At 49.2% G+C, this 27,794-nt stretch overlaps 1 protein-coding gene across 1 annotated transcript in view; it reads left to right on the top strand.

Moving 5' to 3' along the window:
* Positions 1-27,794, top strand: part of Hunk (hormonally up-regulated Neu-associated kinase) — a 107,066-nt gene that overhangs the window by 30,403 nt on the left and 48,869 nt on the right. The window contains exon 2 of the mRNA XM_050164806.1: positions 14,989-15,281. Coding sequence (XP_050020763.1) covers positions 14,989-15,281 — 293 coding nt within the window. The remainder of the gene's footprint in view (positions 1-14,988; positions 15,282-27,794) is intronic.

Genomic DNA, 27,794 nt, shown 5'->3' on the forward strand with positions numbered 1-27,794 from the left:
TTTTTTTTTTTTTTTTTTTTTTTTTTTTTTTGCCTTTAACTATTATTGAGTTAAAAAGAAAGTTTAGCACTCAGGAGGCAGAGGCAGAAGGATCTTTTTGAGCTCAAGGCCAGCCTGGTCTACATAGAGGGTTCCGGGTCAGCCAAGGTTATACAGTGAGACCTTGTCTCAAAACTAAACAAACAAACAAACAAATTCAATTATTTACCTCTTACCCACACAGATCAATTTATTCTTTCCAGAAAAGAAATTACTTTTATAACTAGGTGGTTGATTAAATGATGTTAGAGATTTTCATTCCGAAATAATTCTGAAAGTTGATATTGAAAATAGAAGAGGCGTGTTTATGCTTCAGTCTTGGGATGGCCACCTGTCTGTGTGACTCTAGTTAGGTCCCCAAGCTCATCCCTCCTGCATACAGAAGCTAGCCGGAAACCCCGATTCTTTCTCTAAAGGTCACATTTTCGGGGTGGGGAGGGGGCAGTTCATATTCCCAAGATGGATCCAGAGACTTTGGAGGACTGAAGAGAATTGCTTCAAGTTAAAATGTGCTCAGGCTGAACAAGCCTGGGTTCAACCTGAGATACATAACTGGTCAAGATGTTGAGCCCGAGGTGGGACATCTTTATCATCTCCTCTCCCACAAGGCTCAGGGAAGATCTCAGAAGAGGAGGCAGAGCATGGGGAGGAATGCTGGGAAATGCTGTCTTCAGAATAGGATGTGGCTATGGCGGTAATGAACTCAAAGCAGCTGTGGTTACCTGCACGAGCAAAATGTCTACACAAGGTCAACAGCCATGGTTCCTGCATAGGAGGGGTCAGCAGCCACAGCTCTCATATAGGAAGGGTCAACAGCCATGGTGCTGGCATATGTGGGGTCAACAGCCATAACTCCCACATAGGAGGGGTCAACAGCCACAGCTCCCACATAGGAGGGGTCAACAGCCACGTTTCCCTCATAGGAGGGGTCAACAGCCACGTTTCCTGCATAGGTGGGGTCAACAGCCACGTTTCCCGCATAGGAAAGGTCAACAGCCAAGTTTCCCTCATAGGAGGGGTCGACAGCCACGTTTCCCGCATAGGAGGGGTCAACAGCCACGTTTCCCTCATAGGAGGGGTCAACAGCCACATTTCCCGCATAGGTGGGGTCAACAGCCATGGTCTTGCATAGATGGGGTCAACAGGCACGGTTCCCACATAGGTGGGCTCAACAGCCATGGTTCCTGCATAGGTTTGGAGTTCCCCCCAGAGCCCACCCCTTCCTGAGGCGCGGTTGGCAGTTGATAGACTCTGAGGGAGAAAGAGTCATTCTTTTTGAGGGTGTGGCACTAGTAGGTTTCCAGAGCCGCAGTGAACATACACCCGTGAACATGGGGACAGCACTAGTTAGACACAGTGGCTTATAGAGGGAGTAGGAGATGACGACCTGAGGTTGGGATAGGTGATCTCTTGTGTCATGATACCATTTAGAAAATGAGACGAGCTGGAGAGATGGCTCAGCCCTTACAGGCTAGGCTCTCAACCAAAAAGACAAGCAAACGAAAGAAAATCAACTAGGAAAATGCCCGTGTGCTGGTGGCTGTGAATTTATCACGGGGCAATTTCAGTGTCTGTAAAGTCTCAAAATCAGTTTTCTGGGACGTGTGGTGCCAGCGACTGTTTCTTCCCTGAACCAGCTTGACCCCTGCTCCTGTGAGCTAAGCTGTCAGTTGTGCCTCTCCATCTGTGTACAAACCGTGGCCTTGACCACAACAGACGACAGGCTCACACCTGTCACCATCTCTGAAGTCCTGGAGGATTTTTGACATGGGCTTACTTTAGGAAATTCTCTTTTGGGGTCTACTTTTATGGTCTCTGTTTCTGTTTAGTCTTTTGCTACACTTTAATACATGTGGTGTGTGTGTGTGTGTGTGTGTGTGGTGTGTGTGTGTGCACGCCAGAGGACAACCCCAGCTGTCATTCTTTCTTTTTTTTTAAATATTTATTTATTATTTATACAGTATTCTGTCTGCTTGTATGCCTGCAGGCCAGAAGAGGGCACCAGACCTCATTACAGATGGTTGTGAGCCACCATGTTGTTGCTGGGAATTGAACTCTGGACCTTTGGAAGAGCAGGCAGTGATCTTAACCGCTGAGCCATCTCTCCAGCCCCCAGATGTCATTCTTAAGGAGCCATCCACCTTGTGTTTTGAGGCAGGGTCTCCCACTGGCCCAGGGCTTACCAATCGATGACAGCCTGGCCACCCAGCGAGCCCTAGGGATCCTCCTGTCTCAGCTTTTCCCGATTTTCCTTCTGAACTTTAGCTTTCAGTGATGAAGAGCAGGAAGGATATTAACCTGTTTTCCCCTAAACTTCCTCACTAAAAGCTGCTGAGAAGGGAGAACTCAGAGTGCAGATGAAGGCGTGGGATCCAAAGTTCAGGCGCAAGAGTTGCCTTTATAGATACAGAGGTTAGTGACTCAATCGGAAGCGCACTGGAGTGGCCCAGCTGGGGGTTGTCTGGAGACTGGCCAGGGTCACACTTCTGCTGGGGGCTGGGACTCCTATCCTTCAGCTCCTACCTCCTTAGCATCCAAATACGTGAACTCTCTTGACTCTGTGGACCCTCCAATTTACATGTCAAACTGACTCCCAGGACCTGGAAGATAGCTGTTTTTACACTGTCTTTCTAGAGGGACTGAAGTTTGAGGGTCATCTTCAGCATGGGCTCTGGTCCAGGCTGACTGGTGTCTATATAGAGTGTGGATTCTTTTAAGAGAAGCCTGGTTGATGCAAGGGAGAGGGAAGGCCGGAAGTATCACAGTCAAATGTCCTTCAAGGAGTTGGTGCATGGTGAGGAGGAGCCAGGCAGGAAGATGGAGGGAGCTGGCCCTACAAGTGCTGAGGGGAACTGAAAGAGTGAGGACCTTTCCCGGGAGCCAAGGAGATAGATATACAAGAAAACGTGCAAGGGGCTGGTTGAGATAGCTCCGTGGGTGAAGGTGCTCGCCACAGAACCTGATGACCTGAGTTTGGTTCCTGGTCCCTACATGATAGATGGAGAGAATTGACTCTAAGACGTTGTCTTTTGACCTCCCCATACCCACGGTGACACTTGCAACCACACACATGTACATCCCTCAAAGTAAATATAATTAGAAAAAAAACAAGACAAGTTTGTGTACAGGTCCGGGCTCATTGAGGACAGCATCCGGCCCCACTGCGAGAAGAGCCTTCTCCAAACTGCAGCGAAGCCCCACAAGAAACCACCCCTGTAAGCTCTCTGATCTCGGGCTTCTGAACTTTAGAATTAAGAGGCCACCCTTGTGTGGCAGGCTAAGGAATGGATGAATATGCGGGGAGATGATTAACCAGGGAGGTTGACGGAGCAACTTGTGTTAAGAAAAGGAAGAGAGACCTGGGTTGAGGATTTCAGCCAGCGGGTTTCCATGCAGCCCAGCCCTGTTCACAGAAGCCTGCCAACACAGGCTGCCCCCCACCGAGTTCCCCTCTCTGCTTATGGCTTCTGTGCTCTTCCTGAGCGGTTATCTGCTCCTCTCCAGAGCAGAGCATTTAGTCTTCCATGGAGGGGAAAGGAAGCCTTGCAGGAACACAAATTCTGCTTTATCCAGACTGACATCGTAACTGCACACGGACAAATCAGAGTGGAATCGGAGAAGGGACTTCTTTTCCTTTTTCTGAGAAGCGCAGCACCAGGCCTGGCTTGACAGTAGGCGATTTAGGCAGGACTTAGGTGGCAGGAAGGAAGCTTTGGGTTGCTAAGGAGCTTGCGTGAGCGCACACTGGGAGACCTATTGGAGCCTTGTGCGAACTTCTCCCTTCCTCCACCGTGTCTGTCACTCCCCTAGGTTTTGCCATTTCTGCCTCCTGGTGTCGACTTCTGTGCCCTACGTGCAGCTGTGTTGTTTTTATCTGCTCAGTTAGGATCCGATGGGTGATGCTCACCACGTGCGGGGCGTTCTACTCGACTACCGTTACCATCCCCACGTGACTACTGTTACTATCCCCATGGACTGGAGGGGAGGTTTCTTGCCTGGGCTTTCTCAGTTCCAGGACCCTGACTTTAGATGCGAGTGCCAAGCATTTCAGGCATACTTTGTATATGAGCAGACAGGCTCTTCAGCCCTCATGCCTCTGCCTGACTTTCTGGCCGAGTTCTGGCTCTCCCACAGGCAGTATGCTTAGAGAACAAACGATTTGTTCAGACTCACGTGGCTAGAACTTCCCTATAGCTGCTGTGGTTGCTCTAACCACAGATGGCTACTGAAGCCTAGACATACGCCGAGTATAAAAGATGTGCTGTCGAATATAACATACAAATCAGAGTTTCAAGGCATTGCAAGACAAAGAGTTGTAGAGATAGCTCATTAAGGATTCTGAATACAGGGCTTGGGAAAAATGGCTCAGCAGTTAAGAACACCTGTCGCTCTGTCAGAAGACCCAGGGTTAGTTCCTAGCCTCTCCATGGTGGCTTACAGCCACCATGAATTAGAGCTACAGACACCCTCTTCTGCTCTCCTCAGGCACTAGTCATGCATGTGACACACACACACAGACACACACACATGACCTGGGGGTTCACTGGCTAACCTAGCCCACCTAGTTGATGAGCTGCAGACCCCCGATGATCCTGTCTCAGAAAGCAAGGTGGAGGGCTCCTGAGGTTGACCTCTGTCTTCTACACAATCACAGCCCCCTGCAAGCGCATCCTCACACACACAAGCACATATCAAATGCTGAAGGTGGTTTAGTTACATGTCATTTAAAAAAACAAAATAATGAGAGAGAGAAGGAGAGGCAGAAGTGGGGCGTGAGGGAGGATGAGAACAAAGGCCAGCAAGGCAGTCCAGCCACGCCTGAGTTGGCTCTCTGGGCCTCATGAGAAGCTTCTCAGAGCGTGAGAAGAGAAATAACTCCACACAGTTGGCCTCTGACCTTCACGCTCAGGCTGTGACATGTCCTCCCCCCACATCTCACACCCACAGACACACGTACATCCCATAATAAACAATGGACAAAATAGAGGATCTGACATTCCACAATGGCTACGGTGAGAAAGCATTTAAAGGAAGAAGACTTTATTTGAGCAATAGCGCTACAGGAAAATTGATAGAACATCAGCAATCAAAATGAAATTGTTCCAAGAAAAGTAAAGAGGAGGAGCAGGGAGCGGGCTGCTACCAGAGAATGGAGAGTTTCACATTTCTGGTTAAGAGATCTTTTCAAAAGAGTTCCTGTCATGAACAGTTTAAGGACATCTCTTCAGCCTCAGTGAGTTATAGATGGGGAAGAAGAGTGAGCTAAGAGCACGTGCTATGCATGCAGCCTTGGAGGAGGCTAGCCCAGATGGAATGAAGCCTTGGAGGAGGCTAGCCCAGATGGAATGTTCTAGAAGAAGAAGGTTGGTTGCGAGGAAGAGAAAGGATTTGGGTCACTGTAGCCATGGAGTCTTCACTGTAGCCATCAAAGAGTTTTATGGGACCCAGGGGGCTTTTCTCAGGGAGTCTCAGTCGTGGTTATGACCTTAGGGATGGTGCATAAGGAATGTGGGGTAGAGAATGCCCACCTCGGGGTGTCCTTGGACAGTGGGGTTGCTGCTAACCTCCATGAGTGAGTTCAGTGGTCAGGGAACCCTTGGTGTCAAAACCCACCCATTGCCCTCTGCATTTCTTGGATCTCTTTGCTTTCAGCTTATATAAGTTGAGGCTTTCCCCTCTGTTGCCATTGGTTTAGGGTCTGGATAATATGGGGCTGAGTCAGGGGGAAATGGAGTGAAGATGGCTGGTAGAGAACTGATGGGGATTTGAGATAACCGGAGTGCAGTGTTTTAGCTCCTTTATCTATAGACTGGCTTCAGAGGGCTGGGTACCGAGAAGGGTCACCTGGCCTCTAGAAACTTCTCTGGGGAAGAGAAATGACATTTGCATCCCTGTTCCATTAGCTCCTCATTCCCCCGTGAGATGTTCCAGGTTCCTCGGTCCTACTTTGTGCACTGGTTGACTTGGTGTTCTTTTATCATGGCCTACAAAGGCAGCCTGGCCATGAAGAAGGAAGAGGCAGACTTTGGTAGGAATTCCAGACACTGCAGACACCCGTGTCTGTAGTCCAGCCTTTACCAGGCCTGCTCAGAAAGCGGCTGTTTGCTTTTTTTTTTTTTTTCCTTTTAACCAGTCCAGCAGGATCCAGTTTCTTGTTTCCCACCAGCAGGGTGTGTTTCCAGGGTGATTTGCCCAATGAATTAGAGCCAGAGTGGAGTGTGTGCAGAGTAACCCCAGGAAAGTAGCTTCTGAACTCCACGGGGAGGGCAGGCGTGGGAGGGCTTCCCGGCCCTGCAGCGGCTGACTGTTTTCTCCCCTTCAAATGGGGTGGAGGCCTTGGCTTTTGCCCAGTGCTAGGTTTGTCATTTGTTGGGGAGATCTGTTCTAATGAGCTCTGTGGCTTCATCTGGGGAAGGAAGCTTCCCCCACTCGTTTTTAGTGCTGCGGGAGAAGGCACTCCCCCCATTTACAAAGAGAAGAATTTTAGCTTGCAGCCTGGGTGGTGGTGGTGGTGGTGGGAGGCCAGCAGGGAGCCCAGGGTCGGGTATAGTTGTGTTCAGCTACATAAACAGCAGCAATTAGTGGGTCCCTGTAAAAGACAGTCATGCGTGTTTGTCGTCTGGCATCTCTTCCTCTGTGAATCAGAGCAGCACTGAAATTAATTATGAAGACGGCAAAGGATACTTTTGCTTCCTGTTAACTAAGTCTTGTGCACGCAGGAGCACGTTCCAGTCGGATGCATGCATACACAGTTTCTGGGGAAGAAGGCATGAAGCGAATTGATTTTCAAACCTTCCCACTGGGTCATGCTAATCATGCCGGCGTTGGGCCCTTTTACACTGAATTCTGGCTAGGGCTGGAGAAGAAGCCCTAAGCCCCTTGTCACTTTTCTTCCTGGCTTCTTTGGAGGCTGAGAGAATCTCTCTTTTTGCTGATTTCATGCTGCAGGGTCACCCAGATTTTTATTGTGTGTAATGAGGTTTACCAAAAGTGGTGCTAGTAGCTAGTTCGTTCGCTCATAAGAGAGTCCCAGGATGGGCAGGGAAACCACAGTCCAAACCTCGGCAACCCAGGTGCAGAGGTTTGCTTTCTCCCCAGGCCTCTCTTGGTCCTGCAGATGGCCGTTCTCTGGCTATGTCTTCACATGGCCTTCTTTTAACTGTCTGGACAGGGATGGAGGTACTCTAGGAAGACATTTGCCCTCTTCCTTTTGGTGATCAAACTATTGAGACAGTGGTTCCCCGCAAACTGTAACTTCCCCAGGAGTGGGTGGGGGTGGGGCTGGTCTCCCAAAGAGAGACTTTACACAGTCCTCGCTACTTCTCAGACCACCTTGCAGGAGGGGCTACAGGCTGAGACAGTCATGGGCCAGCGAGATGGGCCAGCGATGGGCGGGACTACACCCTGACCTGGTGTGCTTTGTTAAGCTTATCCCAGCCTCATGTCAGGACCCCACAGAATGGGTTTGGAGGTCCCTAGACATCTTTATTTCTCCCTTTTTCTAATGTGATCGAATTGAGTAAAGCTCCTTTCTCTGCTCTTTATTGTCCAGTTGGTCTATTGAGGACGGTGGGCTAGCTCATTAGGGCCACTGGTGCCCAGGCCCTGGCGCATGGCCCCTGTCTCCCTCTTAGGAACTCATCAATCTGAGTAGATTGAGGACCCAACTCTTTACTAAGTGCTAGAAGGCCAACCACGATTTCTGCCTCTGTGGGGGTATCACAGTCCATCTTTCCTTTCTCCCCTTCTCTCCCCCCACCTCCTTCTGTGTGTGGTGTGGCAGCAGGGGAGGAGGAACCAGTTGGTGGGAGTAGGGGGATGGAGTGTGTAACCTGAGTCTGAGGGAGGAGTGTTCCTGGGAGGAATTTCCAGGCCAGGGTGAGTGCAGATCAGAGCAGGGGCCAAGGATAGTATCAGGGAAATGTGACCCAGGTCAGTGTAGTGGTGGGGGGGTGGAGGAGGGGAAAGGGAGGGGAGACTCTAGGAGGTGGAGCTGACCGGCCTTGTGATTGATTAAGGACTGGGCTAGGGATGGGATGGGGGAGTGGAGAGAGAAGGGGAGGAGGTTGCGAGCTGGGACAGCGTGTGGATACCTGGAATACACAGAAGAGGTACAAGGCTGAGTGGCCTTTGGAAGACCCACACGGATGACTTCAAGCACATGAACGTGGAGCCATTGCCTGTGGGCATCACCTGAGTCAGGACATAGAGGAGGGGCATGGGCTTTCCTTAGGCGAGAAAAGTGGCCTTGTCCAGAGATTTAGGGCTCTGGTGATAAGAAAAGCAGGAGGTGCTACATTTGGGAGCAAGGTAACACGTGGGGCCAGAGAGAGTTTGGATACTGGAGTAGGTATCTCATGGCACCGGGGACTTGAGGGGACAGTGGCAGGGGATGGGACAGTTGTACTGCAGGGGTTTCCTGGCTCCTGTTTTTACCTTCTTTTCTCGTGCAAAACGCAATTACTACTTGGAGGAATCTGGTGATTGTTGTGCCAAGGGTTCATTTACTTCTCCAGCATCCTAGACAGCAAGCATTAGAGTCTCTTCTCTGTTATTCAAACCTGTGAGGGAGGCTTGAGAGGCCCAAGCCTCCAAGGGGCACAGTTGGAAGTCTTGTGCTCAGCTTGTACCTTGAGCATTACCCGTGTTGAAGTGTGGTACCAGGCACTCTGTGTTGTCTGTGGCAAGCAGGCTGAGGACAGGAGAGGAGCTCTGAGAACTGCCTCAACCTCGGTGACTGAGCCCTGGTGCCTTGTCCTTACTGTGGGGAGCCAGGGAGAACTTGTAGGATGTTCTGTGGCCCATTTGTCTGCTCAGCTTCTATAATGAGATCCCACAGATGGAATGGCTACAATGGCTCACATTCATTTTCTCTGGCTCTAGAAGGTTAGGAACGGAGACGCAGAAAGTTTTCTGCTCAGGCTTGTCCCCCACTTGCAGTGTCCTCTGATGGCCTTTCCTGTGTGTAACAAAGAAAGAGAGAGAACTTGGCTCTCTCTTCTGTTTCCGCGGGGACCCAGCAGCATCGGGTTAGTGCCCACCCCTGTGACCCCACCTTACTTTCAATCTCCTCTTTCAAAGCGCTGTCTCCAAATATCATTTGAGGAAGGAAAATTCATTTTATAAGAGTAATTTCAAACCACTATAACTAATCTGAACTGTCCCTACAAATGAGGTTGAACACTCGAGCCAGTTATGGGTTTAGTTGTTACCCGGAACAGTATCCAGCGTGCCGTAGTGCTGAATGCCCGTCCATTAGAGTAGAAAGATTAGTTTCACTTTAGCGCATAATATCCACTAAGAAACCGAGGGGCTCCGAAAAGAACTTCTGGGGGCTCATTTCCACGTAAAAAGAAATCTAGTTGTTAGGGCCTTTTGTCCCTGAGATGAGGGCATGAACGCCCCGAAACCCAGCCTCCTCTGTGAAATGTGTAAAGCGTGTGTACGCCTCCGTTGTGTTAAAAGGAGTCCATCTTTCTTCCAGCCACATACAAGGCTCATTTTATACCTGAGTTTCCTCTTTAGGGAGTTGGTTCATCATTCTGGATCTGGCTTCAGAATGATCGATGGGTAGAGAATCCAGGAGATAGAAATGAACTGGAAATGCTGTAGACAGTCTCGACGAAGCCAGTGTTTGGAGAGACAAGACTGGCAGACCGCTGCCTGGGAACTGAAAAGTAAAACCAGTGCGGAGAGTTCAGAACACTGAAATGCAGGTCTGGCTTCTTGTTTGTGGGCCACGACTGTGGGTCAGGGCCGGCCGGGAATGTTTTTCCATCAGTTGACTAAAGCCAAAGGCTCCCTCCCGGCTGATCTGCTGAAAGTAAAGTGTTGGCAATAACGCATAAGTTTAAGGAGGACAGACGAGGTGTGGGACGCAGGGCTGAGTGCTCGGTGTGATTAGGGAATTGTGGGCCGTCGCTGTGTCCACATGTCATGCTCTCTACCATCTTAGGACTCATAGACTCTCTCCCCGCAAAGCAGGTGACAAAGGCACTGGGCTTCCTTTCTGCCACACGTCCTTTCCTCCTGCGTGTGGACCCCGGAGAGCGACACCGCTATTCCACGCAGGACAAAGCCTTCTTGTGTTCCGTTAGGTCTGCCTGTTTGATTTTTTTTTTTTTGAAATTAATGTCAAGGGATTTCCATTTTTCTAGTGAACTTATCTCATTATTTAAAGGTTGATTTCAGCCATCCTGGGTGGGCTCTGGGTTTGTTTGGACAGGGAAAGAGGAAGGAAGTTGGAGGGAGGGTGGCAGCCTCAGGAGGCACGCTATTTCTTGTGGGGGCATAGATGGATGAGCAAGCATCTTCCAGCTGTGCGTCAGACCTGTCCACAGCTCTGCCGTTTAGCGTGCTGGAAATATGGGCAATCTTTGAAAATAGATTCCTTTTTCTCCACTTTTAAAACTTTATGTGTTAGGATGTTTTGCGCGTGTGTGTCTGTGTATCACATTCTTGCCTGGTGCCTGCAGAGGCCAGAAGCAGCTGTCAGATCCCCTGGGACTGGAGTTACTATGTGGGTGCTAGGAATCAAACCTGGGTCCCCTGGAGAGCAGCCGGTGCCCTTCATCACAGAGACACCTCTCTAGACCTGAAAGTAGATACCTTTGTAAAATTCCCAGACTTTTCAACTCAGATCCTTGGTTTCATGGACCTCGTAGAGAATCGGTTCTCTTGATTTTCTCAGGGAGACAGGTAGGCCTAGATCGTCCCTTATCTTTTCTACATTTCCCAACCTGGGAAAATGAAAAACCGCACATACACCTCTGACCGGGAGTTCCTACACAGGGTTGCCGTGGCCCTGACCTTCAGTGGCTTTGTAGTGATGGTCTTAGCCACTAGTGTCTTCTCTTCTGTGGTCTAGACCATGCCGGATCTGCTTACTTTGTGGTTGTTTGTTGACAGCTTTCCTCTAAACCTCTCCTGCCCGCCACAGTTTTCTCTTCCCGGCAGAGACCCAGGCTCACTTTGGCTGTTACACCGATGGAACGGGTGTTAGACATGTTCCTGCAGATATCTGATTGCCTGCCGTCTTATTGAATCCAGGCCTCCCTGTGTCGACCGTTGATTGTTTTCCCCTTGGTTCCCGCTCAGCTTGTGTCCCTGTCCAGCTGTTGTGAATGCAGGTGGCGAGATGGTTTTGTGCAACCGGAATGGCCTTCCTCTGTAAGCGCTATCCGTGTGGAGCCCGTCAGTGCCGGGTGAAATGAAAGCAAGGCTGTTGTTTTGAAGACGAGGAGAGTTTAATAGGCAGCCTTCTGTCCCTGCGGTAGCTTTAATCCTTGAAGGTGTTCCCACAGGGCCACCGGACTGGCAGGACTCAGGAAAGAAGACATCACATGAAGGTGACATGCGATGTTAGTTTCCTGGCTGCTGTGACAAACTGTCATGGACTTGGTGGCTTGAAAGAGCAGGAAATTATTCTTCAGTATCTGATATCCAAAGTCCAAAATCAGCTTTATCAGTTCCAAATCAAGATGACCACAGGGCTGCAGTTCCTCTTGGAACCCTCGGGAGATCTTGGCTTGTTCTGTTTTCTGGTGACTATACTGGTCATGGTTTCCTTCTCGGAACCTTCTCTGTGTGCCTGTCTGATCTTCCTCATCCTCTAAGGCCGTCTGGGAAGGTCTCTGAGACTTGCTCCATCCACGTAGGGCAAGCTCCCTATCTCAAGCCCATGTTACTATCTTGATAAAAACCCCTTGCTTAGTTAGACAGCATTTTCAGGTTCCCCGACTTGGGATATGAACCTGTCTTTGCGATTTTTAGTTTCCACATTATTATTACCATGGACCTCCGTGAGACAGCTCAAGGGCAGGGCTGAGGTGATGGTTTGAGGGTAAGGGTCTGCCATGAGTCATCTGAGGTGCTTCCTGCTGAGTCATCCAAGGTACTCCCTGCTGAGTCATGCCGTTACCTTTTCCCCCTTCCCTTTCTAGGAGTTGAGAGAAGGTGGAGATGGTTGGGAAATGTGGACATTCTTTGACTTAAGATGGTTCAATTTAGGATGATTTGACTGCAATAGCACAAAGGTGACGTATATTCAGTTAAAAAGTACACTTCACTGTACCCCATCTGAGTCATTTCCTGAGCTGGCGCTGTGTGGTCCAATGCCCTTTCCCCGTCAGTGGTCATGTGTGACAGTCCATTCCTGACACCACGCTGTACCGTTGGGCCAGGAGGCGTCATATGTTAGGGGTACGCTGTCGCGAATTCCTGCCATGGGTTTATCAGGGCACAGACCCACGATACAAAGAGAGAAGCCTGCACTGGTCAGTGTTAATTCTGTCACTTGACAGAATCCAGTGTCCTGGCCGTGCCTGTGGGGATCCTTGTCAGAAACCGCTGAGATTACAGAGGAGAGGAATGAGGTGGGCCTTGTGCATGGCTGGCAAGGGAGGTGGGCATGGGTCCTGAAATTTACTCTTAGAAACGTGCTGGGCTCTCCCCTCCCCACTGTGGATTTTAGGGATGGAACTCAGGTCTTCCATGTGCAAGGTGAGCACTTTACCGATGGCGCCATCTCTCCAGTCCAATACATATACATTAAGACACAGACAGACAGACAGACAGACACACACACACACACACACACACACACTCACACGGGCCAGGATCTATAAAGCTGTGAGGTTAGCATCTGGAATGAATTTGGGACACATCACAGCCAGAGTGTAACTGTAGCTGGACCATGAGCGCTGGCCTGGGAGGTCAGGGTAAGATGGAAGATGACCTGTTGTGAGGGAGGAGTTGAGCACGCCTCCTCCAGCCTGTCTGTTCCCTTGCTGACTGCCCTGCGAAATTGCTCTGCTCTTCATATCTTTGGGCTAAGAGTTTAGTCCCTGTTAGGAGGAAGCCACAGAAGACTCAGGGCGCACAGTTATGTGCTCGTCAGTCATCTCATTGGCTAGTAGCCTCTTGGCTACCACTGTTTATAATGTACTGTGACGTGCAGAGGGAACAGGTCCTTCGTTAGCAATGGGGGTCTTAACACCCGACAGCAGCTCAGCGTGCAGGGTTGTGGAGGGGGTCCTGCTGGCCATCTTGAGTTGGCTTATTAGGGTGTAGGGACACACAGGGGCAAGGAGGGTGGCAGAAGTACTTAGGATAGTGTAGACATGTCTCGGAGGGTTGAGGGGACCACACACTGGAGATGGGCTGCACCCTGGGTGGTTTACGGTAGCTGATGCGAAAATGTGCAGCTGTTTCTGCGTGCAGCAGTGAGCGAGCCCCAAAGCAGTTCACCCAGAAACCAGGGACAGCCCCCTCCATCCAGTGTCTATATCCATATCCAATGTGGAGTATAGACTGAATTCAGGGGAGGTCTGGGTCGTGGAATTGTTAGGATACTGATGCCGTCGTCCAGGCTGACTGCTACACTGGCCATTGTTTTGCTAATTTAAATTTGTCTTTGGCTTGTTCTTTTTCTCATTTTCTGTTAATTAATTGTATTTTTATAGCTCCATTGAGGCTTAATTGACAGCTACAATGTGCACGTGTTTATTGTGTGCAGTGTGCTGTTTTGATATGTGTGGATGTTGTGAAATGATTTCCACCCTCAGGCTCGTTAGCGTTCCTGACACCCACTGAATATCTCCTCTGTATGTGCTGAGTGTGTTGAAGCCCACGGTGCAGTACTGTTATCCACAGTCACCTTGGTCTTTGTGAGATCTCGAGTCTTAGTGACCATGAACAACATCCAGAGCGTACTATCTGAGCCTCCCACCGCAAGCGTATCTATTTCCGCACAGACCTACCTTTCATTTATGTGTAGAGCTGTACCCATGTTCGGTTGCACTGAGTGTGCTCTGCACCGGGTACCAAGTCTGGTTCTTCAAAAGGAAATAGAGAGGAGTGTGAGGCACACATGCTTCCGCTGCACCTAGGAGCATCAACATCTGTTCCGGAGCGTCCTCCAGAGGTAGCTGTGCTGGGTATGAGGGAGTCAGCATGCCAATAGACTGAGAGGAAGGACAGATGGGGAGATGAACCTTTGGCAGGGTGAACTGGAGTCCTGTTCACTGCCCGGCCACACTGGGAGGGGGGAAATCAAGAGGGAAGAGAGGGTGTATCTTAGGACCTGGAAGGTGAAGAGGTGACTTCCCCAAAGGAAAAGAGGAAGCTTAGGGTTCTGCTGATTTGGGTGGATGATAGAGTCTTCACCTTTTGTTTGCTCTCCTTCCATGTTTAGGACAAGGGCTCACTGGCTCATCAGGCTTGTCTACTTGGCAAGTTCCAGGCAACTTAAGAGACCCAGAAGGGGCGTCTGTGGGTGGTTGCTATGTGAGGTGGGATCTTGACAGCAGGGTTAGAGTCTACCTGAAAAATGATTTGACTGGGAGCCACCACCGGGTACCAGAGGCAGTGTGACAGCGACCTGTGCAGCTCACAGGGTGGGCAGAGCTGAGCCTGAGAGAGCTGCATCCGTGACGGTCCCTCCCCCAGCCCTCTAACTGTGCCCGAGAACTGAAGATGGGGTTCTAGGTGTAGCTATTTGCGAAGTGGGGCCTTGGGAATCACCAGGCCCGGAGGAAGCAAGTGGCAGAGTCCTTAGTTCCAGAAGAAAGTAGTGTCCCATCTCAGGACCCTCCCCGTGGGGAGCAAGTTTGACGTGGTCTCTTTGCTGAGTTGTCAAGATTCAGGTTTGCTGAAGTTAACGCTGTTTTTCTTCCTTTAAAGGAATTTTTTGATGTTCTAGTTTTCTCATCGGATGCTATCTGATGAGCTAGCTCACTGTTTTATTCATGGCGCTAGGAGGGGACGCATGGTTGCGTGTGCTAGGCAGGGGCTGTGCAGCTAACTGTGTCCTTCCCAGCCCCCACCACTCTGGGCCAGACCCAGGTTTCTCCCGGACGACATCTTCCCCAGAGTTCTGGAACCTCCCGAGGACCGAATGACCTTTGCCTGCAGCGTCTGGTAACAGCTCTGCTTTCTGGTTCACCGCAGGTCGCCATCAAGGTCATCGATAAGAAGAGAGCCAAAAAGGACACCTATGTCACCAAAAACCTGCGGCGGGAGGGCCAGATCCAGCAGATGATCCGGCACCCCAACATCACGCAGCTGCTGGACATCTTAGAGACGGAGAACAGCTACTACCTGGTCATGGAGCTGTGCCCCGGCGGAAACCTCATGCACAAGATTTACGAGAAGAAGCGCCTGGATGAGGCCGAAGCACGTAGATACATCCGGCAGCTCATCTCTGCGGTGGAGCATCTGCACCGGGCTGGAGTGGTTCACAGGTGAGAGCCGCGCATGCGCCGATCCCCCGAGTCTGTACTGAGGGGACCCTCCTAGCCAGGCTTCACGGTTGCGGCTCTGGGTCTGCTGACATGCCTCTCTCCAGTGAACCAGTGTTGGGCCAGATCCCTAGCAGTGTTTGATACATAGAAACACCAGGCCAGGCTCTTCTTACTTCCAAAGGCAGCCATCTTGGCTTCCCTTCCGCAGCTGTGATAAAATACCCCAGCGAAGGCAACTTAAGTGGGAAAGGCTCAAAGTTTTAGGTCACACTGTGGTGACAACAACAGCGGCAGGAGCTTGAAGCAGTTAAATACTGTGTTCGTGATAGAGAGCAGTGAGCGCCCACTAAATACTGTGTTCGTGATAGAGAGCAGTGAGCGCCCACATGGCAGCTTACACCTCTCTGTAACTCCAGTTCCAGGGGAACCCGACACCCTCACACAGACATACACACAGGCAAAACACCAATAAACATAAAATTAAAAAAATACCTTTATTTATATAAGAAAGAAAAAACAAAAAAGCTCAAACCCAAAGCATCCAATCAACCCAAAACAAACAAAAAAAGGAGAGAGAAAAGTATGCGGCTCTCTAATAAATGTTCTTTTATTTTTATAGAATTTTAAGTAATTGCCATATTCTTGAGAAAAATTGAAAGTCACTTAGCTCATTTTAAGAAGCAAAATCAAGGCATACAATGCATATGTGTGCATTTTTACATGTCTACATGTGCATTTGAATGCATGTTGCAATGTGAAATTCGGATATAATGATAAAATTCACAATATAAAATGCACAACTGGTTTAATGGTTTTAAGAATATTCAGAGTTCTGCAACATCACTACATCCAATTTAGAAATAGCTCTTATCCCTCACCGAGAGCCCCGTCCCCACCAGCAGTCATTCCCCGTTCTTCCGTCTGTGCGCCTTTGGCTAACTCTTCGTCTGCTGCCTGTCTCTGTGGACTTGCCTGTTCTCCATATTTCACAGAAATGGAACCATGGTCTCGCGTTGCTGGTGTCTTAGGCGGCGTAATACTGCTCAGATACCTCCATAATTTGCTAGTGCTTTCTTCTTCACAGTTAAGTGATATTTCCGCATGTGGATCCACCATGGTTTGTTACTCTCTCCATTTGCGAATGGACACTCGGGTGGCTTCCTCCTTGGGGCCATTGTGAACAGTGCTTTGGCAAGTGTTCATAGTGGACTTTTCCTGTGGCTGTGTGTGTCCACTTCTGCTGCTGCTGGGGAATTCTTTCCTGCACGGGGGGGGGGTTACCGGGTCTAAGGTTACCTCTGCATAAACACGTATTTTCTTTACATTCAACTTTGAATGCTGCCTCTTTGCTTTCTGAAAAGCCACCTGCTTCTGATCAGTGAAGGACTCCACCTAATAAATCCCAGCACTTCCCAGTTCTACAGGGCTGAGTTCTCCCCAGTGAGTCTGGCACCTGCAGTGCTCTGCCCTGCGTCTGAATCTAGGGGCAGCTTCAAGGACACCCCGTGGCTTGCTGCTTTTCTGGACAGGCTTTGGCTGGTCACCATCTGCTCCTGTCTTTTAGTCCCTGCTGAGGTGAGGACCCTCTCCATACAGGCAGCCTTAGTCACACCCCTTTAGGCGGTTTCTCTGTCAGCACGGAAGGGAACATTAGCAGTGTGTGTCACTGCTTTTGACTTGAGTGTCCTGCACTGTCACCTCCGGCCTGTTATAGGGAAAGTATGCAAAAAGGGTGCCTGGCTCCGTCTCTGTTTGCTCAGATGACAGAGGGAAACCTCAGGACTGAGTCAGCTCGGACTACTGACTCCGTGGGTCACAGCAGAAAACAGACAGGACCGCAAGCCAGGGAGTGTTCCCCTGGACTTGATGTTTTCTTCCCAGGGTTCTGTGCTAAGTTAGGCGAGTGCTGGGCTTCTCAGGGTCGGAGGACAACACAGGAAGCTGAAGCGAATCCTGTGGGGGTGCCTGTGGGTCTCCCCTGCAGGAAATTCTCAACAGTCCCTCTAAAGTAATTTTTAACAAACTCCAATCCCGCAGTGCAATTACTGTCAGAATGTCAAAGGAAGGAATTTAATAATGTTTTGATAGCAGAGACAGGACGCTTTTAAAAAGCTCTCAACTCCAGCTTTTTCTGTCTTCCCCTCTCTCCTTGGAAATAGCGTTATAATCCAATACGGCTGGAGCTCTGGCCTTTTAGAGTTAGAAGAGAGGGAGCAGGAAGACAGGCAAGTATAGTTTGCTTTTCTCTCTGGAATTCATAGTGTGTGTGTGTACGTGTGCATCTTCCATGTGTGTGTGAGAGCGTATGTGTGAGTATGTGAGCGAATGTATGTGTGTGCGAGCGTATGTATGTGTGTGAGCATGTGCTTCTGTGTGTGTGCGAGCGTATGTATGTGTGTGTGAGTGTATGTATGTGTACATGTACATCTGCATGTGTGTGTGAGTGTATCTGTGTGTGAGCATGTGCCTGTGTGTGTGTGCGAGCGTATGTATGTGTGTGAGCATGTGCCTCTATGTGTGTGTGCGAGTGTATGTATGTGTGTGTGAGTGTATGTATGTGTACATGTACATCTGCATGTGTGTGTGAGCATATGCCTGTGTGTGTGAACGTATGTATATGTGTGAGCATGTGTATGTGTGTGTGAGTGTATGTATGTGTGTGTACATGTGCATCTGCATGTGTATGTGAGCATACGTATGTGTGTGAGCATGTGCCTGTGTGTATGCGTGTGTGTGCATCATCTATGCAGGAACATATGCGTATGCAGGCCAGAGGTTGACATTGGGTCTCTGTCAGTTGCTTTTCCACCGTAGTTTTCGAGACAGCCTCTCACGCAGCCTTGAGCTTGCTGATTTGATTTCAGTGGCAGGCCCTGTTTCTTTCTCCTTGGTGCTGTGTCTACAGGCATGGTCCTCTGCGCCTCGCTTTTATGAGGGTGTTGGGGACCTGAACTCAGAATCTCGTGCCTGTACAGCAAGCACATTAGTGCCTATGCTGTCCCCCCAGCCCCCTGCAGCCTAGTAGGTGATGTCATCCTTCATTCACAGGCAGCTTTCTTCCAAATGTCTTGACTTTCAAAAATCTCACATGACTTAATCTATAATTAATTAATTAATAGTGTTTTGGGTTGGCATTTTTGATTTAGGGGCCATCAGCATATTTTTGACTGCCACTCCTTTGGTCCCCGTTCGGCCCCAGTGGTGGAGAATTTTCTTTTTCAGGTGGTAGTGGAGGAGCGAAGCTCATAAGTTATTCTAAGGTTAGAGAAGTTAGCATTTCAGAGAAGCCACGGTCTCTGGTGGGAGGAAGCCTTGTGAGTGAAGAGGAGGAAGCAGGCGATAGGGATGGAAGGGATGGAAAGGATGCCACTGGCTGCCTGGATACTGAGCCTTAGAAGGCTCTGGGTGCTTTTGTTGGAGGATGCTCTAAGCTCTCAGAGTTCTGAGGATTTGAACTTGGGCCTCACACCTGTGCATCAAGTGCTTCCCTGCACTGAGCTGTTGCCCAGGCCTCTCTGCCCCCAGTTTGTTTTATTTACCTTCCCTAAAATGCTCTCGCAGCAGGATGTCGTCATCGGACAATTCACCTGCTGTATGAGAATTGACCATTGAACCTGCAAGAACAGCATGATGGGAAACTAATCTGAGACTCATCTGGTCATTCAAAGTAGCAGATTCCAACCAAAGATGGCTAGAGACACAGCAGCATTCCGGAGTAATATGATACCTCCTGTCCCTAAGCAGGAAGAGACAAGCCACAGGCCTGCAGGGCCAGAAGAAAGGGCTCCGTGATCAAAGGGGAACTGGAGCCCATACTTAGACAAATGTTAGCGCCTCCCTGCCCAGGGCCGTGACCCTCTTTATTCATCACCACTGGGGAGGTGTTGTCCTCCCTGAAGGGGGACAGCAGTGGGAAAGAGGGTGCCCTTTGTTCTCTCAGACTGACATGAAGCAGGCACGACTGGGCAGGTTGTATGAATCCTTTTAACTTTTAGGATTTGTTCCTTAGCAAGGGGAGGAGAAGGCAGGTCTGGTGGAGGGATCCCGTCTGTCACTTCCAGGACCTGCTGGGGATCCCAGGGCCTTCTGTGGGGAGCAGACATCTATCTGTGGATACTGGATACAGCCAAGGTTGTGTGTTTGGTTGGGTTTGAGAAACAGGGTCGTGAATGGTAGTTTTAGTCCAAGCTCTTTGTGGATAGACGTGTACGGTCAGCAACCAGGACACAGACGGCTGCTCTCTAGACTGTTCCTGCTTATAGGCCTCGGTGGGCAGATGATTCAGGCTTCCTGTGTCTTTGGCAATCTGTTTTACAAGGACTTTGGCTCATCCACTGTGTGTGGTGACGGGTCAACGAGTGTCAAGTGTTCTGAGCGAGCTTCTCTGTAGGGCTGAGTCTGTAGGGAGTGTCAGAGTCCCTGTCTGTGACGAGCTCTGGACGCTCACGGCCACCACTGACTGTCCTCTGCCTGAGCTCTGCCCGCGTTGCCGTCACCATCTTTCTCTGGTCCCGCTTCGAGCCTGCCTCCTCTGGGAAACGCTTCTGGCCAGGCACCCTGGTCACGTCCACACACACCAAGCACCTGTCATTTGCTTCCCACACTCTTGATCCTGGGAGCGTTTTGCCTGGTCTCTCTCTGTCTTCTGCCCAAATTCCGCCTTAGACCTGAGCTCAGCCCAGGGCTCCTGGAAGGAAAACGGAATGAATTCAGCAAATGTCAGTCTTGGTACTAATGGTGCTTTTCTGGGATCAGTCCCAGGTTCTTTGTGGAATATTCCATGGTCTCCCTGTGATTTCAGGGGAAGTTTCTTGGTTCACTTGGTGTGAGTTTATTTACTTATTTATTACTATTTTTTCGTTGATTAGCAATTTGCTTGTGGAACATAATAGCAAATAAATATTTCTTTTTGATAAATAGATCAGGCTTCACAGGTTGTATGTGTCTTTTATAGCACCAAGCCATCTTGGAAACAGTCAGATTTATAAATCAGTGTTTCTGAAGGGAAGACACCAGCTCGCCACAAAGAGCCCGTTGCCTTGAGGAGCTGGAGGCTTTGCCCCACCCGCTCTTATTCTGGGCTTAATACTATAAAGTCTGTCTGTGGCTGTCCCCCACCCCAGAAAAGTCTCTTCCCCCAAGCTTTATCCTGCCTGAGTGTGGTCTAGCTCTCCTTGGATTCCACCCCTCTGACTTCCTTTGGGAGGGTTATGCCCTTAATACTGATTGTTTGTTGCCAAATTGTTTATCCTTCATAAGTCTTTTCTGGAGTTGTCCTTCTTTCACAGTATCCTGTGTGTGTGTGTGTGTGTGTGCGTGTGCAGGTGCTCATGGGATCTAAAGGTGTCAGATCCTCTGGAGCCGGATCACAGGTGGTTGCAAGCCTCTTCACATGGAGCTGGAAGCCAATCTAGAGAGCTCTGCAGGAGTAGTATGTGCCCTGAACCTCTGAGCCATCTCCCAGCCCTGAAGGATGCTATTTGTTCATTTTGTCTTCTTCTAAAGGAAAAATAAAAAGCTCAGGGAGTTTGAATGACTTGCTTGGGGCAAGTCGGTGGTCAGTGAGAGAGAGCGTGGAGCCCGCACTGCCCCCTCACAGAGAGAGCGTGGAGCCCACACTTCCTTCCTCACGCTCAGAGCCATCATGTTTGTCTACTCTCTGCTCAGGCCCCAGCTGTGGGGGTCCCTGCTCTAGCATCTCAGGTTCCTCTCACCTCTGCAAATCCTGGCTGTCTCAGCTCATGTCACGTTCATTCCCAGTGCTTCTCAACCTGTGGGTCACAATCCCCTCACAAGCCTTTATCTCCAAGAAATATTTACACCACGATTCATAACAATAGCAAAATTACAGTTCTGAAGTAGCAGTGAAATAGCTTTCTGGCTGGGGATCGCCACAATAGAGGAACTGTGTTAAAGGGTCGCATGTCAGGAAGGCTGAGAACAAGGTCTATTGGAACCCAGTCAAGTGACTGACGCACGGGTCTCTCCTCCTGTCTCATAGCTGAGTTTTGGTTTTCATTTTTGGAGATTTTGGCTTCTTTAGTTCCTTATATTCCGAGTTTTTATGTTTCTCCTTTGGTTTTTCAGGGCTCTGGCTGAGAAGTTATTCTGATAAACTTAGAAGGGTTGCAGCTATCAGGAAGGTTGAGAACCTCTGATTTAGGGTTTCATTCCTGAGTGTGTCCCTTTGGCTTTTTCCTGAATTCTTGCCACTCCTACCATTCCTTTTTTTACTATCCCATGATCCTGGAAACATGTGACACACACACACGCCCCCCCAATCATATCTGTTCTGTCCACACGGATATGTACATGATCTCGTGTATGTGTGTGCAGATGTTGCATTCATAGTTTTGTATAGTAGGACACACATTGTGCATGCATGCATATATGTGAACCCATGCATGCACACATGCATGCACACATGTACATGTAATGCTCCCGTGTGTGGGTGTGTATATGTCTATGAGTATGTATGTGTACTCATGCCCACAAGCACAGAGTGAATACAGTGTGCTCACATGCCTCCTCTCCTGTGCCCCTTTGTTCCGCGGGATTTGGAACACAGTTATTGTCCCTGCGCAGTCAAGATCCAAATGTGTCTGACAAGAGTCCCCCCTGGCTCTTTCTTCCATCATACTCTTTTGTCTGGGGGCACACTGGCTTTAATTCCTTGTGACCAGTCCCCCCCAAATTCAAGACGATTATCTTCAAAAGGTTCAAGCAAAGTTTGGGTGGGTGAAGAAGGAAGGAGACACACATATGAACCTTAGGATTGGCCTATTCTTTGTCAAGGACCTAGACCAAAGGTCCATCGGTATGCTCTCTGTGAACCCCACCGGACATACCCGCTTGAGCATCAGCTGCGGCCTCTGGCTCTTTCCTTCTGGAGCTGAGCACTTGGCAGAGATGGTCCAGGGACCTTTTGTTTCCCTACTTCCCTTGTCTGTCTGGTGACCTCATCTTGGCCGGACTCTCTCCTTGACAAAAGGCAGCTCAGGTGGGTCTCCTCATTGGTGCCTTGGTGTTGTTCTTTGTTCTGAAGACTTGGTTCCCTCCAGCACTGTCCCAGATCCCGTCTCCAAAGCCACCTAGTAGCATAGCCTGCTCCATCCTCATCTCCCCCACTCCCCAGGCCTTTTCAGTACAAAACGGTTTCATTTTTCTTTCCTTTTAAACATTTTTAACTGACACATCCTTTCACATGTTTCTTGGGTACCGAGTGATGTTTTAATAGGTGTGTACAAGGTGTGACGGTCAAGCTAGGGTAATTAGCACATCATTTCAAACATCATTTCCTTGTGGGAGAAGAGCCCAAAGCCTGTTTTCTACCTGCTTCCATCCACACTAGATTATCTTAACTTTTGTCACGAGCCAGGCCGTGGAACCAGATCTGGCTTCTCTGGTTTCGTACCTGTATCCTCAACCTCTCTCTGTGCCCTCCCTCCCCGAATCCTCCCCAAATTCTTGCAAAGGCTGTTCTGTCTCCTCTGTAGAGGAAGTCACTTCGTCTGCCTCCCCAAATGGTTTTGGGAACATTCAGTATTTATCTCCCCATGTTTGGCTTATTTCATTTATCACGCTACCTTTAGGTTACAGATGCAAAGGATAGAAGAAGTCCAGGGGCACCTGCATTGCCTGGCTGTCCATCACAGGCGGTGGACAAAATAACGTGGCGCACATACACAACAGCCATAGAAAAGAGTGGCAGACCGTCGTTTGTGGCAGCATGGATGAGCTGCCGGACACCGTGTTACATGAAATAAACCTTGTTCCTCTTTGAAGCCCTGCAGCCTAGGAAAAGTGACTTTCACAAACCAACACTGAACCGCATGGTCTCCTTGCCATGAGGACGCATTGTTAGTATTGTAAGATGGTGGGAAGATCTGCTCATTTCCCTCCTCTGTTGGCCGTTGGCACCACTCTTCCCCCAGGGTCAGTGAACACCCGGGGGGGGGGGCTAGCATGTTCCTAACACTAGGAAGAGAAAAGCGTAAAGGCTCCTTGGAAAAGATCATAGACTTTGTAGAGAAACTGCACAGAAACTCCAGGGTCCCCACTCACCTTCCCTTTGTCTACTTACGTATCTTGGGTAGCCGTAGCACCCTGTCTTAGTTGGTGACCTAGAACGAAGACATGGACATTGACTGAGGGCTGCAGTTGGCACTAAGTTTCCCGGCATCGTGAATTTCTGTGAGCCCTGTAGCTCTATGATGCCATGGATACAGCAGCACAGACCCACAAAGGCCGTTTCACCAGCACCCCAACGCCTCCCATCCCATCTTTAGATACTCCAGCCTCTGAAATGAAATGACCTATCTCGTGTTTGCACAGAGCCCTTGGCCGTCTCTCGATTGCTTGTAATGGCTAAGCCAGTGCAAACACTACGCACGTTAAGTTACACTGCCCGTCCACGACAAGGACAGCGTCTGGGTACCCTCCGCACAGGAAGTCTTTCTCCTCCCATATATTTTCAATCTGAGCTTGGAGAACTCCTGAATCCAGAGGGCTTGCTGTGATCAGGAAAAAGCAACATTAGAAAGCTGGACATGAAGGCAGGGGTGGGCAGCTGGGGCAGGAGCATTGCCACAAGTTCAAGGTCAGACTGAGCTACGTAGCAAGACACTTCCCCTTCCTCAACCCTCATTCCACCTCATCTTAAAGCAAGCAAACCAACAAAACATGCCTTCCCCCAAATTTGGACACGGGAGACCACAGGGAAGCAGTCTCCTTTCAAAGCAGGAAGTCGGAATAATGTCTGAGACGGCCAATGCTTCTGCCACCTCAGCAGTCAAGATCACTTGGTACCCAGGGACTTCCTGTCCCCACCGCTAGCCTTGGGACATCCTGGTAGTGAAGCTGGTTCCCGCTGGAATCATCTTGGAAGCTGAACAAGAGTATTATGGCGTGGCCGCTTGCTAGCTAGGTTTGTTCTCTCTGTTTTTCCTGGTGACTGGATTCGAGCGCTTCAGGAGAATTGTGCGTAGGAAGGTAGTGGCTTTGAGCTGGTTTTATTCTCCTTTTACCAAATAATTATATTTTATACTTCCTCTTGGTTTTATAAACTTTCTCTGGTTTCTGTAGCTATTTTTTCTTTTATAGTGTTTCTTTTCTGTGCTTGCTCTAATCATTACTGTTTTTTTTCTAGGCATTCATGGCCCCAGAATTGCTCAGCTTCAATTATTATTCTTATCAATTACTTTCTTTTTCCCCCCGACTCTTTAAGCTGTTTTTTTTTTTTTGTACAATATTTGTTCTGAACAATATTTTCCCCCTTTAATGCCTGACTGTGACTTCCTTTAGTCAGGGAGGCTTAATTTCACTTGAAGCAAACTGTGTCTTTGCCTTAGATTGAAATAGTGCCGTGCTGTGTAGTCAGTATTCACCGAGTCACACTTTGGCTGTTCCTGGCTCTCTGCTGTATGTTTGTCTGGGTGTTGGAATTACCTTAAGTGCTCGAGTAAAAGTGAGGCTCGTATAAAGCCGTGGTTATCTCTGGGAAAGAAGCCGTCCTTTGCAGGGTCTCTCTGGAAATCCCTGTCACCGACCAAGCCGTCGCTGTAGAAGACACATAACACTTGACTTGCGTCACCGATGACACTGCTGGGCTCCAGCATTCATCCTAAGACTATGGCAGAAGGGACGATGAAGACAGTGGACACAGCTTCTGCAAGAATGGCCCCAGCTGTGATGGCTTAGGGATTACACGGAAAACAACCCATTGAGTGGTTAATTTATGGGGGTTTTAAATGGGTGCCTATGGTTTAGGGTTTCAAGCAAATATTAACATCCACAGATACGCATTTCCACAGTGTTAGCTAGTGCTGAGACTCAGTGCGAGAGTTCCTGCAGAAGCGTGCAGGAACCCCAGCAGCAGAGGACAACCAGGTGTGCCATTGTAAATGTCTGGCTCAGGAAGGCTTAGCTCCCATGCAGTGACCCAGAGAGACTTCGGTTCTGACCTGACAAGTGGTGGTGACGCTGTTTCATGAGATGCGAGGTGGGGGTGTGTGCAGGTAATAATTCTAAAGTTATGGCTGGGTGTGGTGGTGCACACCTTTACTCCCAGAACTCGGGAAGCGGAGGCAGATGGATCTCGTGAGTTCCAGGCCAGACTGGTCTATGTAGAGAGTTCTGCGCCAGCTAGAGCTACATGGTGAATTATGTGGGTATTTGAATATATCGTCTTTTGTTTTTGTGGTGTTGGGGCAGAAACCAAGGCTCCACGTCACCTTACAGTCTGAGGTGATATTGCGATATCAAAGCTGAATATTAGCCAGCGTGACTTGGTGGTCCCATCACAGTCCTGAAAGCTGATATCACGTGCTTCCAAAACCCTGATCCAAGGGAGGTCCGCCTATTGGGAAAGCGGGTGGGGCTGCCTTACATTTAGGGTGACCTGATATTTGGGTACTTGTGTTGTCTTTTCAAAACAGTGTCCAGTGAACCGTGCGTAGTTTCGCTTGAGCTGAAGATGTCCGGACTTCTCCCCCAGTTACGTGTGCATTCAGAGGGCATTACATATTTATATTCTCTAACTTGGTGTTACCACACCCCTCGTCCACATGCCAGGCCTCAAGGCTCCCAGCAGCCTTCTGATCTTGAACTCACTGACCACCCCCCTCAGCTGACTTCCTGATTCTTCCCATTCTAACCCATCCTTGGTGGATCTGAGGAAGCGATCTCCCGGCTCTCTCCTGCCCAGACCTGCTGCAAATGACTGGACCCCTCAGAGACCTGTGCACACGGATTTGATTTGATTTTTGTTTCTCCTGTTTTCTACCCTGGCCCTGGCCAGTCCCATATCTCTCCCGAGCTTCATCTCCTAGTCATGCTGAGTTGAGAATTGGTTACTGGCAGGCCACATCCTGCCTCAAGCTTGACTTGCAGAGTATGGGTATTGTTATTTTACACGCAAGTTTGCTGACGGTATTTAAAAACTGAGACCAAATCAAGACTTCAGGCTTTTCACAAAATGGGCGTGCTGGCAGCACAGGAACTGGGCTATAGGCAACCGTCCCTGTTGAGTGGGACATTGCTGCCCTGTTTGGTGATGCTCATCTATTCAGGGACATTGCCGTAAGGTGCCAGCCACCATTTGTGCTTCATTATGATGACACTGTTAAGTTACCCATAATAGACATAAGAAAGAGAGTATTTATTGTCTGATTTCTCTATTCCTATGTCGGAAAATTAAATCAGGACCAAACATAGTAGACGATGTATAAATGTGTGTATATATACACACTTATGGAAAAGTATTATTAAAAAGATTTTTAAAATTTTGTGCGTATGAGTGTTTTGCCTGCATGTATGAATTTACACTATGTGTGTGCACTCACAGAGCCGTAGGAGGCCAGGTCTTGGATCTCTTGGAACTAGAGGTATAACCAGTTGTGAACCACCATGTGGGTGCTGGGAACCAAACCTGGGTCCCTTGCAAGAGCAGCAGGTGCTGTGACTTGCTGAGCCATCTCTCCAGCCCCTAGAAAAGTACTCTTCATTAATGTTCAGCGTATGTCTGAGTCAGTGTAAAATTCCAGAATTTGTGTGTTGACTGAGACGCTTCTGAGATGGCTCATATATACACACATTCGTACAAATACACATTTTGCTTCGGAAACCCAGGAGGGTTTCTCTTTGGTTTAATTTTGTTTTGTAGTGGTGGGGATCGTGCACATCAGCCAGTTACCACAGCTCCAGACCCCAAATGATCTCTTTGCTAACCTAGCTTCTCTCTGTGTTAGTGACTGACTACCTGCAGTGAACAAGGGTTCCCTGGTACAGTGGAGAGAAAGGCAGGCCTGTTCCCCGCCCGGTAGGAGCTTACAGTCAGCTTGCACAGCTCTGAGTCTCCCACTCAGAGGGCTCTACTTGCTTTTTGCCTCCAGCCTGTCACCTCCGTGCCAACGAGTGACGTCACCTACCATCCAAGGGGCATTCTTCATTCCAATTCCCTTTGCCATGTCAGCTTAGCATCCACTCAGGCATGGCACCAGGGATTAGGAGGCTGACATCTGTGAAATCCATTATTCCACCTGTGATAACATCTGTTTGCTAAATAGATTAAATTATTATCATCTGCCAACGTGTGGTGACATTTACAGGCTAAGCGTGGAGGCCCGTGGAGGCTGTGGAATGGATTTATTAAATCAACTTTCAAGTTCTATTTATTTTACTTATGTTGCTTTATTGATAAGAGGCAGGGGAGGGTGGACCATGGCATGTGTGGAGGTCAGAGGATAACTTGCAGGAACTGGTTCTCTTCCTCCATGTGGATTCTGGGGGTTGAACTTGGTGGTCATGCCCGGTAGCGAGGGCCTTTGCTCCCTTAGCCCGCTTGGCCCTGTTTTGTTTAAGCTCCTCCCCAGATTCACTGGTGGCTCTAGCTGGTGCTCTTCAGTGTCCCCACCCCGGCCCCGAATCCAGAACTGTGGTTCTCAGGCGGCACCTGTGTGAACTGTTGTGTCCCTACGTTTACTAACTGATTTATTCCTTGGTCTCAGTTATGTT

The sequence above is a fragment of the Alexandromys fortis genome, unplaced genomic scaffold, assembly GCF_014885135.2.
Source record: "Alexandromys fortis isolate MF-2015 unplaced genomic scaffold, M_Fortis_MF-2015_v1.1 scaffold_162, whole genome shotgun sequence".
In the NCBI taxonomy this organism is placed as follows: Eukaryota; Metazoa; Chordata; class Mammalia; order Rodentia; family Cricetidae; genus Alexandromys; species Alexandromys fortis.